An 18,697-nucleotide genomic window follows, 5' to 3' on the forward strand; every position below is an offset into this window, starting at 1 on the left:
CTCTCATTTATGTCAAATAATTGAATAATAATTTGAAATTATCGACTTGAACAATTATAGATGTTACCTTTAAAAATCTAACGCAAAAGTAAGTAGGCCAACATTCTACTCTGAGTTTGGGAATATCAATTATTTGATAAGTAAATTGAGTAATTAACAACAGGGATATGTTGGGTATTTTGTCACTTTACAGAGACTTTTCTGACCCAGGAACAACCTATATTAAATGCAGCAAATAGCTTCACACACTTATGTAAACCCATGTTATCTCGGGTCATTGATCCGCTCAAACAATTAATCGCTGCTTTACATTAGTTTGTGCTGATAAAGCACCAGCATTCATCAGCACAAAAAGTACAGACTAACGAAATACTCAGATACACTAGTGATTTTGTTTACATCTTTTGTTTTAAAAGTAAATTGCATAAAGAGCGGAAGAAAAGTTTTTTTTAATAATTTATATATGCCGTACCATCATTATTAGTTCACAGTCACAGAATTACAAATACATAAAATGAATTAAAGAGCTAGTTACGTGGCCAAATCAGAATATCCTTATCACTTACGGTTTTAAATTGTATTTATTTTTAATATTTTCAAAATAGTGCAGTGAGTGAGGGTGACAATGACGTTTTGACAGCAGCTGTTGGGGAGGGGGGAGCGCTCACATGACTGTGCAGCGGAAGTACTGCGTCATTCCAACATGGCGTCGCACTGAGCTTGTAGATCAGAAACTGAACTGTAAGTCGGTCAGCTGCACACAGTTCGCTTCGAGACTCTCCACTGCAATTCAAAAATGTTCACACAGGAGATAAGGTAAAGATCCTGAAACGTCACGACAACCCAGAAGGGAGCCCGACAGCGTCCAGAAGAAGAACTTTAAGGACCCCTCTGACGTCGCTTTGCATTTTCCAGGTAAACAACACTGACTATATACCGATCAGTAAACAGTCTCGGATAGATCAGACGGGAGACAGTTTATATCGCTCTTTTACATAGGTTTTGTGATTTACATGTGTCTGTCAACAATGTTAAATGAAAGGTTGTTCCTTATTTTTGTAATTTAATGTTTTGCTTTTCCAATGTTGTGTTTTTTAAACGAATGAACCACCATTAACGTTACCGTTTTCTGTGCCTTTTCCAAAATAACCACATGAAATACGGCGCTTTGTGTGTGTTTTTGTTGCTGTCAGTGGAATATGTTGCTTAATCAGCATCATGTCTGTACATAGACTAGTATTGGTCAACACAAGGCATCAGATATCATCAATCAGCAAAAACCGGTTCAGTTTTACTTTGATTCAGCTGACAATCTGCTGAAAGTAGATAAAGATTCTCCTGACACGTTATCCTACACAAGTTATTTAGCTTTGGGCACTGATTTTAATCTATTTACTGTTTTAAACAAACCTAAACATTTACGTTCATATATTATTTATCAAAATCGTGCACTCAAATCTCTCTATGCCCATACAGTTTTCTTGCTAATGTTTTCTTCATCATCATTGTATTCACATGACATTGTGGTGAGATTAATTCGCATCACGAGCTTGTGCCCACTTCCCTCTCCATGTGTCTCCTTCCTAATACATCTAAACTACACTCCTGACAAACTAGATTATAATAAATCATGACTTCTGTCCCAGTGGAATCTCTTCTAGAAAAATGGCTTCGGGGCTTTAAACAAAGAGCTCTTTCAGTATTCATCATCGTCTTGCTCGTCTATATTTTAAACGGATTATCTCACACAAAGGTAACAGTGGGGATCAAAAGTTTAAGTCCACTTTTAAAAACTTGTTTTAAAATTTAATTTAAACCCTGAAATAAATCATTATGGAATTTTGTAAATGTAAAAAAGTAGGTAATAAAAATGTTCAGGTAATAAAAATGTTCAGACAATAAAACAAATAATAATTCTGCACTATATATGGTCACTAATCAAATACGCTCTTTTAATGTCACTTTTGTTTTTGCATGCAGATTATAAGCATTTTCATCATTCTCATGTGAGGTTGAGATTACAATGTGATCAATAATTTTTGTGTGTAATCAGTAGTAGACTTTGGCCTTTTTTTGCTCTTGAGCAGTTAACACTGTAGGCTAATGTCAATGGTTTTACTTCCCGTTAGGATGTGATTGTGGTAGACCAAACCATCCATGTTCTAAAGAAGTTTTTTTTTAATCTTTCTATATTTATGCAATATTATTGCTAAGACTTTGATTTATACTGGCACTTTCGCTTTATGTCATCTTTATGTATTTTTTCGGCAGCAGTGATGTCACGGACAGATGTTGCGGACACCACACCCTTCTTCTCAGATTATAATGAGGAGGAGGTGGGGGCTGACAATGGAGTGGTTTCACCTCAGCCCGAGGAGGAGGAGTCTGCCAGTGGAGTGTCTGATAAGAGAGCTATATTGACTGTGATTGTACTCTGCTACATCAACCTGCTGAACTATATGGACAGATTCACTGTGGCAGGTAACCAGTGCTATTAGATTTCAGCGCATCAGTGCTCCCTTTTCATCCAGATCAAATGCACAAGACAAAGGCACAAATCATCAACACCCATAAACGGCATGATAATGTGCTTTATGTTCATGGTATAAGATTATCCTAGTCTGGATTCTTTTTGAATCACTTGTAAATCACATCACTAATTCTGAAAATTCATATTCAGTTTTTATGTGTTGTTTCTAATGCAGTGTTATTTTTTTTTTTTTTATAAACTATTATAGTATTTATGAACATTTTGAATTAGATTTTATTTGTATATTTTAAGTTTTAGTCATTTTGTTACGTAATTGCCATTTTGTTAATATTTCTGTTTAGTTTAATTTATTTGTATTTCAGTTTTAGTCATTTTAGTACTTAAATGTAATGTTATTTGCCTTGGTACCATTTCTAATTTTCATTTTAAGTTTAAATTTATCGTCTAATATTCATGTTTGCAGTCGTGCAAATAAGTTGTTTAGGTTTGGGGAACCAATTTTCATTTATTGATATGCAGAAAGTTGTTAATTACTATATTGATCAAACCTTAACATTTACGCTCATGTCATATATATTATTTATCAAAATAATCGTGCACACATGTATTTCAATGCCAATAGTGTACTTTTTATTTATTTATTTTTTACAACTTTTCTCTCTTTCTGAAGAAAGAGAGAAAAGTTGTAAAAAATAAATAAATAAAAAGTTTTATTCACATGATTATTTTGTTTTAGCTTTATTTCCATAAATGAATACGATTTTAATAGTTTTAGTTAACAATAACAACACTGCTCTTTTAAAGGTTAAGTAATAGTAATAAAATAGCAAAAGTAGAGCAAAAAGAGATTTCTTGTTGGTTGCCAATGTTTGATTTTGTAAATAACTCTAGAAAGATTTAAAAACATATAATGCGCAACAGCGTATGAATTGGTCAGTAATAAAGCAGTGATAACAATATACTTCCTCTCTTTCAGGCGTACTTCCAGACATTGAGCGTTTCTTCGGCATTAGTGATGGAAAATCAGGGCTACTTCAGACAGGTGAGCAGATTCATACCATGTAAAATTGGTTTTATTCTTATTTATTTAATATTACATTTTTCATTCACTTTGTTTAATTATTTTTTATTTTTTTGCCCTTCAGTCTTCATCTGCAGCTACATGTTCTTGGCTCCTGTGTTTGGATACCTGGGTGACAGGTACAACAGGAAGTTGATCATGAGTGTGGGTATTTTCTTCTGGTGTCTGGTGACGCTTGCCAGCTCCTTCATTAGCAAAGAAGTAAGTCCTACACAAAACATTTTAGGCTATCCAGATGCCTAAGGGTTAAACCTCACTCTTATATTTGAATACCATTTTACTCAAAGACTTTGTTTCAAAGCAATAGCTTTCAGTCTCTGATTCGGTGTCTCATATACTGAAGTGTATTTATGTTTTAAAGTGTGATTTGTAGAGTAAACTAATAGGATAAATCCTTTCTCAGCATTTCTGGGCGTTGTTGTTGACTCGAGGGCTAGTGGGTGTTGGAGAGGCCAGTTACTCCACCATTGCTCCCACCATCATCGCTGATCTGTTCGTCAAAGAGAAGAGGACCAACATGCTGTCCTTGTTCTACTTTGCAATCCCAGTGGGCAGGTGGGACCACACACACACACACACACACACACACACACACACACACACACACACACACAGAGAGAGAACTGCCAGCCGAAATACTGGTATCTAGGTTATTCACCCTTTAGCTCTATGCACATTCTCACACTCTGTCACACACAGTTGCATTATCAGTTTTATTCACACCAGGAAATGGAGTTGCATTTGTAAGTTTCCTGGCTGCTACTTTTGAGCACTTCTAAGGGCAAATGAGTCACTGGATTTGTTAAATGTTGTGAGGATAATTAAAGTCGACATGAAATAAATTATCTTTTCTAAATGCATGTTATTGATCTTATTGTAAATAATTCATCCATGTATGTCATTTTTATCTTAATCTTAATTTTTTCTTGGTTCTTAATCAAAATGTCAACTTAATGAAAGACAGACTTCTCTCTCGTGACGTATGCTGTACTTCTCCAGTCGTTTAGTCTGCTTAAACCCCGGCCCTTACTTACCCTCGACTGCAAGCTCAAATTCAGATGTTCCTCCATCCAATCAACAACTGGTGGATTGAACGAAGTCCCTTCTACATTTCCTTTTCTTTTCCAATAGTCCCTCGGATGTACATCACAAAATGGAAGAACAACCTGTCGCTAATTCCGCTTCATTTAAAATTTTCAACTTTAAATATAGCGATAAAACATTTCCAACTTCTACTGAAAGGCTTGTTTTTTTTTATTTGTGTAAATATTAAATAAGTTTTCAATTAAATTCAACAATTATTCATAAGCAGAAATATTGGGAAATATAATCATATGTGACAATATGGCAGCAGCATTATTTTATTTGTACACAGAGATTGGTAGGTCTATTAGTTAAGTCTGTTGACTTTTGCAATCTTTGTTGTTTCATTATATGCCAACGATGTTGGTTAAAAAAAATGGCAAAAAGCACGTCTTGTGTCTTTTGCCTCAAGTTTGCGTGCCTTTAACTCAAGAAGTATTAAAGATTCTGGTTATTAACAAACTGCCCTTTTGGTATCTTGATTTTAAAGGCCCTCGATGGCTCTATCCCAGTGATATGGAGATCTTAATGTGGCTCCATGAGTAGATTGGTAAATTGTAAACATTTTCAGTGGTCAAAAACCAAACGTGGGCCACTTTGCATATAAGCTGATACTTTTTTCTTTTGAAGAGGAATATCTGAAAAACAAATAACTTTGAAACTAGAAATGTATCTCGTGTTTTTTTTATCAACGCAATTGCATAGAACATAACTTTCTGAGTGCCATAAATATTGTTTTTCCAAAGTTTGCATGCCTGTAACTTTCCTTTTGAAATCTTAATTTCCAAGGCCCTATATAGTTCAGTCCCATAGATATGGGGATCTCAAAGTTCAAATTGTTGAATTTTACCCAGCTGGGAACCTCTGGTTGATTTGACACGGAATGACCCTATATTATTTTAATAATTTAAAATAACTGTTTTCTATTTTTATATATTTTGAAATGTAACTTATTCTTGTGACAGCAAAGCTGAATTTTCAGCATCATTACTCCAGTCTTCAGTGTCACATGATCCTTCAGAAATCATTCTAATAGGCTGATTTGCTGCTCAAAAAACATATTTGTTGTTTTATTGACACTTTTGATAAATTTAACGTCTTTCCTGAATAAAACTTCATTTCTTAAAAAAAAAACAATCTTACTGACCCCAAACTTTTGAATATTAGAGTCTCAAATTGCACATTAACACGGGCCTAAACATCATCTTAAAGATCTAACTGTGTTTGGTCACTTGATACGTCAATCAGATATTCACTTCCTGTCTAAATGGGCAGTTCTCTGCCAGCATAAGCTGCAGTGTGGACCAGACTTCATCCCAATTCTCATTCAGATCTGCTGGCTTTTCTTTCCTCAGTGGTCTGGGTTACATCGTGGGCTCAAAAGTGGATGAAATGGCTGGGGATTGGCACTGGGCTCTTCGGGTACGTCTGCACCACCAAACCTTTCACTGTTTATCTGTCTATGGGTCGATTACATAATACACGCTGCTTTCACCACAAAATGGAGATAACATGATAATATGATAACAATTCTTTGCAATTTTCTCCCACTTACTCTCACTTTCTTTGTGTCTCTGCCTTTTATTTGTTTGTTTCTCTTTCTTAGGTGACCCCTGGTCTGGGGCTGTTGGCCGTGATCCTCTTGTTGTTTGTGGTTAAGGAACCGATGCGCGGTGCCATCGAAGCTCGCCCGGAGCACACGCTGCACAGAACCAGCTGGCTCGTGGACATGAAAGCACTCTGCAGGAAGTGAGTCACTGATAGCTCATGTTGCCTTTAAAGCATCATTTATAAGTCATGGCCTTTGCTTTGGATGTCATGCAGGGAAATTTTCAATATCTGATAATGCTGCTTGACCTGACTGAGGGTTTTTTCCTCAGTTATTAAGTAATTACTGCTGATAACACTGCAGCCTCTGATATGATCAGTTATAAGATATCTAATCGTGAGCAGTCACAAGCAATTTTTATCAGATTTTTAGGGTAATTTTTATCATAAAGCTGTAGCCTTAGCATTGCTCTCGGTGACTGACGTTGTTAGAAATGCATGTTTTTAAGAATGTTTCCATTTTTTTGCCAGTAGCTTGAAAGTCAGTGGGGCCCAAAACAACATTGGACCCCACTGACTTTCATTGTGCGTACAAAAAAACGCTGAAACATTTAAAAAATATATTTCAGTTACACAGTGACTGCTTGTTTCTTTGCTGAACTAAATGCCTTTTCCCTTTTCCCTCTTTATTTTTTTGGGTTGTTGTCTCAGTCCAAGTTTTATTCTGTCCACGTTTGGCTTCACTGCGGTGGCCTTTGTGACAGGATCACTGGCTCTGTGGGCCCCTGCCTTTTTATTCAGAGCAGGCGTCTTCATAGGAGAGAAGCAGCCGTGTTTAAAAATCCCCTGTGACAACTCTGACAGGTACCAGACCCTCATACACACAAACATCTCTCTCTAAAGATACACCCCATGACATTCGCACCGACTTTTGTTTTGTTTTTAAATGTCTTTGTAGTATTATGGTACTGTTATGACGTTACCATTTAGAGTACTGCGTTTGCACATGCTGTAGGGCTGTCAAAATTGCTCAAAAATGACGTTCGAATATTCCCTCTAAAAAACACACGAATATTCGAACTATTCGAACATCTGGTTGCGCATTTTTTCAATGACGCGCATTACGTCAATAACAGGACAAATGAATACAAAGAGACATACATAACTTGTATAGGTAATTAATTTAAGTTTAAACATATTTGACAATGTATTACCAACACAAAACCAAGTAAATAAACTAATGGCCAAGACCGCAGACCTCAGTCTCGCTCACTCGCAGGCACTCTCTCGCGCCCTCGCGCTCACGCTCTCTCTGCTCATAACGGTTTAAATTAACAACAATAAGCACATGTTGAGTGCTGATCAAGAGTTTTGTGCAAGCAATTTAAGGTCGCGACTCTTGCCCCAAATATAGCAGGCTTCATTCAGTGATTGAAACAAATGTATTAACATTAATTGAAGTTTTACAGTATAGAACCGACATTGAACGCTCCGAGCGAGCTGTGCTGTGGTAAACATTGAACTTTTCTGTTTAACTTTAAATAAAATGAGGCACACAATTCCGAGAAATGTGACAATAAAGAACTTTTACCCTGAGGTTCATAAAAAATAAAGTGCTATTAAAAAAGAAAAAGGCTACTTACATTATTGGTGCTTGTATTAAAAAAGGAAAAACTGACTGCAATTTATTCCATTGTCTTTTAGTGCACTGTCAACTTTCAGCAGTGCGACTCGTGTGACCTGTCCCTCAAGCCTTGTTTATACTCGACGCGTCCACACGAGCGCGAATCGCCCCCTATCGTTTCAAAGAATAGTACAACGGCGAGCGCGTCGAGTATAAACGCCTCGTCCGTTTGGGGAGGTGCGCGCGCAGTCTGCGGAACAAGGCTTCAGGCAGCGCGCGCGCCCACTCGCAAAGCAGACAGCCGCGCCTCTGCTTCCGCGGGCGTGTTTTTCCATATTCGAAATTCACATTCGAATATTAATTTTCACGTTCGAATTTCTGTTTTTTAAAACTATTCGAATATATATTCGAATTTAGAATATTCGTTGACAGCCCTAACATGCTGTATTGTAAATATACTTCTGTTAAGAACATGCACTGGTAATGTTCTTCTTATCTCTTCTGCTCTGCAGTCTGATATTTGGCGGCATCACAGTTGTGTCGGGCATCCTGGGCGTCGCGAGTGGAGTGCAAGCCAGCAAGATGCTGAGGACGAGAACTCCTCGAGCTGATCCACTAGTCTGTGCTGCAGGACTCCTCCTCTCTGCTCCCTTTCTCTATCTGTCCATCATGTTTGCCCAGGCTAGCACTGCAGCCACTTATGTAAGTCACTCATCTGACCTCTCCTCTGACCTGGTTTAATCTGAAAGCTCTTTTTCCAGGAAATGTTTTTTTTATTGACTTCAGTGCTGTTTTTCAATCTAGGGCAGTTAAATGCTGATCATAATGGTGATTGACTATTTTATTTTCTCATCAGGTCTTTATCTTCCTGGGTGAGACATTCCTGTCTATGAATTGGGCCATTGTTGCAGATATCCTACTGGTGAGTTTCCCTTCCTCCCATTTAATCCACTACCAATTCTGAAATATAATGAAAAGATGGTTTTATTTCATTATTCACTGACCCTCTTGTATTTGCATACTTGTATACTAGTTGTTGTTTTTTGTATGAAACTCAAAATTAGACTTGTTTGAAAAAAACGTTAATCAGTTATTGCCATTCAGTGACTTCAAACTTTAAAAAAATGTCAAAAAAGGCACCATAAAAGTAGTTAATATCACTGGCACACTATATTCAAAGTCTTACAAAGTAGTGGAACCACAGAAGGACTTAAAATTATTTAATTATATATATATATATATATATTTTTTTTATATATATAAAAACATGATTAAAATGCTAAAAATACAACAACAACAAAAAATCAAGATGTAAACATTTATTGCCCCATTAATAACTATTATTTACTTTGAAATATGTGTGGAATAACATGAGGTCTCTTTCTCGATGTCCTTATTTCTCTCTCTTTCTTTCAGTATGTAGTGATCCCTACACGTCGCTCCACCGCAGAAGCCTTTCAGATTGTGCTCTCGCACCTGCTGGGCGACGCTATTAGCCCTTACCTCATAGGAGTGGTACGTCAATCTCACAAATGCACAGAAAAGTTATTTTAAAAAGACATTTGAGGTTTCATGTGGTCTGTTTTCCCCCTATTAAGGTGTCAGACTCGATAAAGGAGTCGGACTCATACATGTGGGAGTTTCGTTCACTTCAGATTTCACTCCTGCTGTGCTCCTTCGTGGCTGTGGGGGGCGGAGCTTTCTTCCTTGCCACGGCCCTCTTCATTGAGAAAGACAGAGAACTGGCTGAGAACTACGTCCCCTCTGGTGAGTGATATCACTAATGACATCACAGTCTTCTCTTAGATTACAGGCCATTATTATTTCCAAATGAATTTGCCATTTTCAGGATATTCTTGTCCAAATCCAATTAGTTATTAATTTGATTTATTTCGTTTATTCTGTGTATATATTTATAAATGTATTATTTACTTATTTTGTGTATTTGAATGATCAATTATTACATCATTAATAGCCATTTAAAAAAAAAAAACATTCCTAGTTAAATACAAGGGATGTGCCCAAAGCCGAATATCTTAGTCTGAAAAACATTGATAAAGGCTTCCAAAATTCACTAGACAATAATGAGTCTGTGAAGTGAATGAAGGTAAAGTAGTACATCATACGCATTTTCTATTATTTGATATGTCTATTTAAACATTTTAAACTTGTATATATTCATGAATGATTGTAAACTCTATGAATGAAATGAGGTGCGTCTCTCAGAAATCAGAACTTGACAAGAGTAATATCAAGATACTGAATCATACAAAAAATGTTTTACTGCTATTTCTATTTAAATATTTTAAACCTTGTATGATATGATACATGATATGTTTGTCTGTCTGTCTCACTCTCTCCTGGAGCTGGTCTTATAGTGAATTATGTGACCGTAAACCTAATGTAGTGGCAGTAGGGTTAGGGTTCTCATAAGAACAGCGAAGCAAACACACACCTTATGAGGTGCAAGTTAAAGGGAAAAACTTGATGCAAAGAAAAAATAACTACACACTCTCTTAAGCACATTTATTACCAACGTTTCGGCACAAGTAGCCTTGGTCAAAGTATAAGGTTAGGATTAGCATTAGCTCAATACAGCACCTACTATGGTCACAGAATTCGGCACAAAACCCGCTAGCGTTTTGTATACTTTATCATTTGTTCAGATTTGCATTTGTATGCACAGTAAAAGTTATTGTAGCAATTTTCAACCACTGAATATTTTCTTTCAATTTCATGTTCTCTAATCAGTTACTTTATCCTAGTCCTTTTATTTGAGGTTGTGTATGACTGTCCTGACATAACTCTGTACACAAGTTCCTCTGGGGGAAAAAATACAGTTTTAAAAAAATCTTTTTATTTAACATTAAGTATTATTGTTTTAATTAGAAGATGTCAGTCAGTGAGTCAGTTATCTGACAGCAGCGTTATTTTAGTATAACTGAGATACTATTATCTTTATTACTATTTTGAATTAATTATTATATATTCATATTTTCCATTTTAATATAGATTTTTCATTTAATTTGATCGTGTTTTTTGTATTTTTATTAGACTTTGTCTAGATTTTAGTTTAAGTTTTCTAGTATTATACTAAATTAAAATGTATAGCTAAATGAGTAGTTATACTAAATAAAAATGAAAAATGTTGTCTTGCCAACTGTTTATTTTATTTTTTTAAACTTAGTTGTAGTTAACTATAATTGACAGCACAAATGCAGTCCAGAGACATCAAGCTTGAAATATTATTTTTTTTTCCTCTTAAACATTTTTTTTTTTTCCTCCTAAAATACTGATTGGTTGTTTACTTTCAAGTCCATTTTTCCTTTTTTTTATTTTAATTTATTTGTTGTTATAATTCTTATTCACATGCTGATTTTTCAGGGTCATTACAGTCACTTTAGAAATCTAATATACTGATGTCTCTTTGTTTTCCAGATGACGCACCAATTGTTGTCCCTAAGAGAGGCAGGTCCACTAAAGTATCAGTGTCAAGTGTTTTAATTTGAGATGATGCAAGGATTTGGATGCTTTTCAACATGGGGAACAACATTCTGATTGGCTTTGGCAGACAGAGCCAATGCCATCAGCAGCCAATCCTGGAGCAGTGTCAGACAAGTAATCACTGATTGGACAATCTCCACAATATGGAGTTTTATAGTAATTTATTATGCTTATATTTTTTAACGCCAATATTGATTTTGGGAACATTATGAACTAACAACATCTTACATCTTACTTGGAAGTCCTGTGTGCCATCAACCATTCTGCCTGGGAGGAGACAGAGGCACACGAGGTTATATGTTGGGGAAGTTTCTTCACCTTTAATTAAAACTCATCGAGCCGCGTTTTACATTTCAAGTGTAAATTGGAGGGGACCTGAATTGAGTTTTCAAATGGTTCACTCTCAAAATACTGTTGCATTTTTTTTTTTTTTTCATGAAAACTAGCAGATGTCTGTGATCTGCCTTTACAAACCTTCCACTTTCTTCTTGTTTTAATGTTTTCTTCCATACTACACTTGAGCTGTCAGAGTCTTTTAGAAAGGAACCAGAAAACAAACACTAATGCTACCATGGCATGATTCAGATACTAATTAGTTTGATATTTTTAAATATAATATTGTTACATATTTTTGTTGCGATGGCCTGGTTCATGGCATGTTTTAATGTGCCATTTTTACTGTAATTGTTATTTTATTTTTTAAATGAAGGCAGTTTTTAGTGCATTCTTTTGACATAATTTGCAAACTTGCTTGCTAATCTTGTTTTGTAACTTTTCTATATATTAAATTAGAAATGTAATCTTATTTGTGTCTTTTTGAATTTTTTTCAATCTGTTACTCTCTTTATTTCTCCTTACAGCATAGCTTAATAATGGCAAGTCTTTTTTTAACTACTTCTTTCTATCTTTCTCTCTGTCTCTTGCATGTTTGCGTCCTCTTTCTCTCTGCAGTGGCAACAATGACGATCATAAGGTTTTTCAGTTGCTGTGGTTTCCTGTTTGTAGGTGGGATATAGAGATGCAAGCCTGTTTGGTAAATTTGCTGTGAAAATTAGTCTCGTGAATGAATTATGAAAACCGAAGAGCCTGAATCGAAACATGCGTTCTGCGTGCAGTGGAGCGTTTTGGATGTTGTTGTGCATGTGAGAATATACTTGTACCTATATGTCATTCCTGTCAATTGTGTTTGTGTAGGCTACAAGAATGCCACAAAATGCCACAAGAGTGGGAGGCAAGACTGAGAAATTATGACTCACTGTCCGCCATAATGAAGCGCAGAGTTAACTCTTACAGCTCTAAACAGACCGTTTTTAATTTGACATGTTTAGACCTCATTAATTTCTCATGAAACTGCAGGGGAAACACTTGTGTGTGTATTGTGTGTAACTTTATTGTGGAACATTATAAAGCATGACTAATTGTCTTTTAAAATGACCAGTTATTATTATTACTTGACATTGAAAAAAGAATGATTTTGTTCTAATGTGCTCAAATTCTCAGCTTAATGAATCTCGGGTCTTTTCAGTTTAAAAAGCACTTCTAATAATCTATAATCTTTAAAAACAGGTTTTACATAAAAACAAGGCCTTATTGACTTCGTCTTTTACCCATGCTTATTTAGTGTTTAGTGTTATGTTCTCAAACTCTTAACTAATGATGAAAATTAAGAAAGAAAACTAAAACAAGCAATCAAATCTGCATGACAACAGAAAACCGAGCGAGAAAGCGAACCTTCAGATATGAGAGGCGAGATAAGGAAGGGAGGTGAAATGAGCGAGAGAGCAGCCAGTTGCAGAGATGAAAAGGGGGGGAAAAAGATGCTGACTGGTGCAAGTGATGGAACGGCGCTTTCAATGAGCCTATGAGGAGGCAGAGAGCAAGTGCAGCGAGGAGAGAAACCTAAAAGTTAAGTTCTTTGCAGCAAAGGCCCTGTAGATCAGGACACACCTCAACGTCTCGTATTAATTAATAAAACCTAAGTAACCTCTCAGCAGATATGAGCGTATTAATAGACTGACGACTGGGATTGTTCAAGTTTGGGTTGGGAGGGTCATTTAGAAAACGGATGAACAAGTAGTGATTTGTGTGGGAGGAAGAATAAAAAATGGTGGCACCTTCATAGTGAGCTGTGAGTTAGGTGTGATTTTTACCGACTACAGCGTGCGTGTGAACTGGTCTCCAGTTTGGTTGCAGGTTTCTGCTGAGCAGAAAGTGTGGTGTCTTGATTTGACTTGACTGCTGCTTCTGATCGGTAAGCTTTTTACTTTTTCTGTTCACCATGTAAAACTGCGGCATAATTATATGTGGAATACTCTTGAAGTTTTCTGTGATACGATGCAGAGAGCTTGAGTTTGAGTGAAGTAATGCTCATTTACATCTAATTTCTGCAAACTGAAACTCTAGAGATCCTATATGATCTGCCGATCTTGATCAGTCCAAGCTTTACTGTCAACACCTTTGGTTTTCTTCTGTGCAAGTAACATGCTATTGAGTACCGACGTGAAGAGCTTTTAACATCAGGACAAAAATGAATTTGAATGGTGACTTTCCTTAATTTTAGGTGTGGAGTTCATATTAAGAAAATGTTTCAAAATATATATATATTTAGATCATATATCACATTATTTAGATGTTTTCTTTACTAGCTCAGTCACTCTAAACTGACTGATACAGTATTGCTGGCTTGTTATATGGCTGTAGTTTGATAAGGATCCAAAGGTCAAGATGTCTTCAACCGCAAATAAAACCTTGTTGTTACACTCAATTTCCTTTGTCAAGACAATTACATTCATGTTCTTGTTTTTTTTTCTCTCACACCTTTTCTAAATGGTTGCTATAAAGCATGTATTATTTATACGAATACTTTTAATAATTGTATGCATATAAATGAGTAGTCCTGTTGTGTTGAATGAGGTCATGATTTGGTTTGTCAAACTAATATTACAAAACACAGTATTGGGTGCCAAAGAACATGCCAAATTTGAATAAAAATTATTCTAAAATAAGAAAGTGTAGGCCATCTGGCCTGCTTTTTGGGGTTCTGGGTAATAGTTCTCTATAACTTGACAGATCTAGGATTAAGAGAGGCCCAAACCTCTCATAATATGTCGTTTTTTCTTCTCATCTAACTGCAAAATACAGGAAATCCGTTTCCTGGCACTGAATGCAACCACAGACAGCCACACACTAGCATATATAAAGGTGTGTAAAAACTTGCAAGAAAGGTGATGCCGAGTGAAATTTCGCAGATTGAGAATTCGACTGATTAAAACCAGCTAAACGTATCATCTGAAAAGAGCTGACTTCTCCGAGATTTTTTAGAAATGTTACAGAGAAGAAGAGCCTGTTTCCACTAAAATGCACACTGATTCATGATGAGGTAATCAGGAGTTTGTTTTCTATCTGGGTGTTATATGTAATGGTGTTAAATTAGCTGGAACACACACACAGAATCAAAGAATCCAGATTTTATTTATTTTTTTACACAACTATTTTCAAGATTGATAATAATAATGAATGTTTTTTTGAGCAGCAAATCCTTATATTAGAATGATTTCTGAAGGATCATGTGATACTGAAGTCTGGAGTAATGATGCTGAAAATTCAGCTTTGCATCACAGGAAAAAATTATATTTTAAAATATATTCAAATAGTTATTTTAAATTGTCATAATATTTAACAATATTACAGTTTTTTTGTATTTTTAATCAAATAGATGCAGGCTTGGTGAGCATAAGAGAATTCTTTTAAAAACATTACAAATCTTACCGATCCCAAACTTTTGAACAGCTGTATGTGTATGTATGTATATATATATATGCACAGTGGTTCAATTTCATATGCACAAGTATAAACTCATGAAAACAAAAGTCCAAATATCTCATAAAATACCTTTACAGGAGTTTGCTCAATTTCTGTGCTTTTATGTCCCAGATTTCTATTAAAACTAACATTGAGTACTAACTTTAGCTTTTAGCTTTAGTTTTTATGTAGTCACATTAAAACGGTCTTGAAAGCCTTTATTTATTTTTTTTATCATACTTTCATAATTTATATTTATGCATATCAAGTTTCTTTTTTGTGTGTAGATTTTAGTTTTCATATATTTATTTTTACCCTTGTCTAAACCAAGAGTTTCAGTCTTAAAACATGAAAAAATACATAATAATAATAATCTATACAAAGATTTCTAAAATTTGTGTTATTTGTTTATCATGAAGGCAACGGTCTCAGTGAAGAGCGAAATCAGACGTGATGTGTGAATAAAGAGAAATCAAGATAAAGATCACTTATCCATTTTTTAATAACGTGTCAAAGTGTGAAAATAATTATCTTTGTGAACTTATGATGCACAAAATGCTATGGCTATAAAATAATCTTTAGCGGGGAGTTCATTTTATTGCAAACATTTTTCAAATGTAATTTCCACAAAACGCTATCAAGCACAATACATTATTTGAGCTGCAATAGACATGACACAGGTGAGAATTCTTTATATGATCATTGTTTATGCTATTTGACATTATCAACAGTCAAATTAGACTAATTTTTGTTTTTCTAAAAGATCACAGGGCTAAAACAGAACCTGGATTGTACATATCTTGAAAGGGATTTTGTCTGAAACTGTAAACTGAAACAATCTTATTTTTAAGATATGTATTTTCGAAAATGTTTTGGTTCTTACTGGAAAAGAAGATGATACTGATTAAGAATAGGATTTCTCCAGTGTACAAGCAAACGATTAGTCAAATCAACAGCACCGTTAGTAGTTCTGAAAGACAAAGATACACATTTTTAAAAAAAGAAAGTACGCCTTTTTTAAGATTTACGCGATTTAATTAATAGTAAAAATCCATCAAATTGAATTGAATAATCCTTTCGTATTTTAATTGATTAAGGATTGTTCAATTACTCAAAATACGCATGGATTATTCAATTCAATGACGGATTTTTACTATTAATTAAATTTGCTTAAATCTTAAAAAAAGGCTTAATTATTTGAGTATACAAAGTATCCAGAGAGATGCAAGCTAGTTACAGGATCTAAATGTGCATGGCGGAAATTAAAGCATGTAGTTCTTCAAATTTAAGAGGAATGTATTAAGTGATAAAGAATAAATTCAGAGTAATGTTTTAAAGAGCTCATGGAAGATCTGGATCTTCAGCCTGTTTCTTAAAATTTGTGTCGCTACAAGAAAAAGAACCTAAACAAATAATCTCTGATGATCTCACTGTTGTTTCATTTATATAGTTATAGGTCAGTTTCATATAAACCAAATTAATGAGTTCACCTCACTTCTCACATGCTGCTGCTTCATTTATGCAAAATGAGCAAACTTTTCTCCGGGTTAGTCATACTAACCTGAAACCACAGATTCAGAATTAGGTTGTTGCTCTCCGTTGTGGCCTAATACTGCCATAAATTGATGTTCTCACATTGTCTTCTCAGGTATGGACTATCACGTCACTGCTCCTCTGTGGTAGGCGGGGCTGTCTTCCTGTCAATCATACTTGCAACCAGTCTTTGTACATACTGCTGGCGGTATAAACAACCAAGTAAGACCTCCTAACTCTCTTTATCTATAATTAAAATAAAAAAATTGTCTCGTTAAAGCTTCGTGTTAAAAAGGATGTTTTGTGAGATATATTTCAATAAAAAATGTTTTACAACTTGACTTCGACACAACTCTGAAATGACCCTATGAGGAAGAGTTATAAGATAGATTTGTTAGTCAGACTCTGTGTTCTGCGCATGCTAGTATTTTTTACCATGGTCTGTCTGAATACTCGATTCTGATTGGCTGAAAGGTGTGCTATAAAACTGGCCCACTGAAGTGCCTTGAAAAGTGTAGCATTATTCAATGTGTTGATGTAATTTCCACTGAAACAGGAAGAAAGGGCAGGACATATCAAACAGTTCCTCCCCTTTTTTTAAAGTAGCCATTAGCGTTTTGTTTATCACAGCTCAGCCAGATCTGTTGAGGCTCCCTCCTAATCTCTAACCGTTTCTCCTCCTAATCTCCTCCATCGCTTTTAAAATACAGCATTCTGTGCAGACTTCAGATGGGTCCGATATGTTTTGTGGTCTGCGCCGACTCGTGCATATGATCTGCTACTGTGTCTCTGGACACAGACTGTTGGTGCGCAGCAGCATGACTAACGTGAAACCAGACTTTATTTGCCCCAATGAAAAGCATTTACGCTGTCTGAATTCTTCTCTATCCCCTATATAGTGCACTATGTGCCATTCACCATGTAGAAAATAGTAAACAAATGACCAATTTTAGCCGCAGCTTCATCATCTATTTCTAATGTAGGGGGCGGGACGCTTCAGATTCTAGAGAGCATTTGATTGGACAGAAAATGTGATGAGAAGCTGAAGTGCAGAGTGATGTCATCAGAATCATTGATCCATATTGGCGGAAGTGAGAGACTAAGTTTCGAACACTTATATCTTCTAAATGCGAATTTTGTCATTGTTTTGGAGCATACTAGCTTATAGATAACAGTAAGGCTAACATATTAATACTAAAAGTTTTTTTTTTTTTTTTTTTTTTTTTTAATGGGGACTTTAATGCACAGGTAGTTCCAAGTCAGTTTAATCACCTTTCTAATATTAATGCGCTGTTTTCATTGAAGCGCACACAGGAGAGCTGAGATCATGCTGCGCACAAACAGAAAAATTCAGGAGCACAGAAATGTATCAACACTTCCCCGCGAATTTTATTAATAAAATAGAATAAAAATATAAAATAAAACTGAATCGCTACATTATATCTCTCCGCAATGAAGGGGTTACATCGCTATTCTTAATTAAACTCACAGCTTCGTTAATAGAGAGAGAGAGAGACGCTGAACAGACACGGGTACACATCTTTCATCTCTCTCTCTTTCGATAATTAATTCAAATAAATGCTATAATTTACTCATTCAGATAAATGTAATCTTACACACTACTTTATCTCTGTGTCTGATTGAAAGCGGGCAGAATGCTAGATCTAACTGAGGAAAATAACTGTCAATTTTACCTTCCCGGTCAAATATTGTGCTGCAAACATCAATGGCAGCTTTAAGTTGTCAATGCTGGCACATGACCATGGTATAAACGGGATAATCCACAGATAGTTGTGCATAAAACTATTTTAATGCACGGTTCACATCGGGCGGTTCTTTCCCTCCACGTCGTGCATTAAAATCATTATCTAATTATGTTAGCCCGACTTTGTTAAAACCAATTTAACTTTTAAGGTGAATGTAAAAAAATTTAAATCCATTGTAAAAGTATCATGACATTATTTAGTTTGTTTATTTGGTATATTTTATTTACTTTACAGCATCCATCCCTCAGAGGTCCAGTGACTCTAGT

General features: G+C 35.4%; 1 protein-coding gene and 1 long non-coding RNA gene across 3 annotated transcripts; one reads left to right on the forward strand and one right to left on the reverse strand.

Moving 5' to 3' along the window:
• The first annotated feature begins 680 nt into the window (after positions 1–680).
• spns1 (SPNS lysolipid transporter 1, lysophospholipid) lies at positions 681–12,136 on the forward strand. 2 transcript variants are annotated; one of them, XM_082146675.1, is made up of 13 exons: positions 681–915; positions 2,275–2,481; positions 3,468–3,533; positions 3,637–3,773; positions 3,976–4,127; positions 6,011–6,077; positions 6,262–6,404; positions 6,915–7,067; positions 8,340–8,529; positions 8,684–8,749; positions 9,244–9,342; positions 9,426–9,594; positions 11,266–12,136. In XM_082146675.1, exons 2-13 carry the CDS (start codon positions 2,277–2,279, stop codon positions 11,334–11,336), a joined length of 1,518 nt encoding a protein of 505 aa, XP_082002801.1. In that variant the 5' UTR covers positions 681–915; positions 2,275–2,276; the 3' UTR covers positions 11,337–12,136. The 2 variants fall into 2 exon arrangements, with proteins under 2 accessions (XP_082002801.1, XP_082002800.1); XM_082146674.1 differs by having other exon boundaries at positions 682–915; positions 2,272–2,481.
• Positions 12,137–13,352: 1,216 nt separating this feature from the next.
• Positions 13,353–16,899, reverse strand: LOC309481699. Its single transcript, XR_014200077.1, has 2 exons — positions 16,795–16,899; positions 13,353–13,594 (listed from the first exon to the last, which is right to left on the reverse strand). It is a non-coding gene; the product is annotated as an uncharacterized lncRNA (long non-coding RNA).
• Positions 16,900–18,697: the final 1,798 nt, after the last annotated feature.

Source organism: Leuciscus leuciscus, assembly GCF_965113295.1.
Source record: "Leuciscus leuciscus genome assembly, chromosome: 1".
Classification (NCBI taxonomy): Eukaryota; Metazoa; Chordata; class Actinopteri; order Cypriniformes; family Leuciscidae; genus Leuciscus; species Leuciscus leuciscus.

Excerpts from the sequence above, each read along its gene's own strand:
- spns1 (XM_082146675.1), top strand. The coding sequence starts at position 2,277 with ATGTCACGGACAGATGTTGCGGACACCACACCCTTCTTCTCAGATTAT. Across the intron at positions 6,078-6,261 it reads ATTGGCACTGGGCTCTTCGG|GTGACCCCTGGTCTGGGGCT; the intron begins GTACGTCTGCAC and ends TCTCTTTCTTAG. Across the intron at positions 9,343-9,425 it reads GCCCTTACCTCATAGGAGTG|GTGTCAGACTCGATAAAGGA; the intron begins GTACGTCAATCT and ends CCCCCTATTAAG.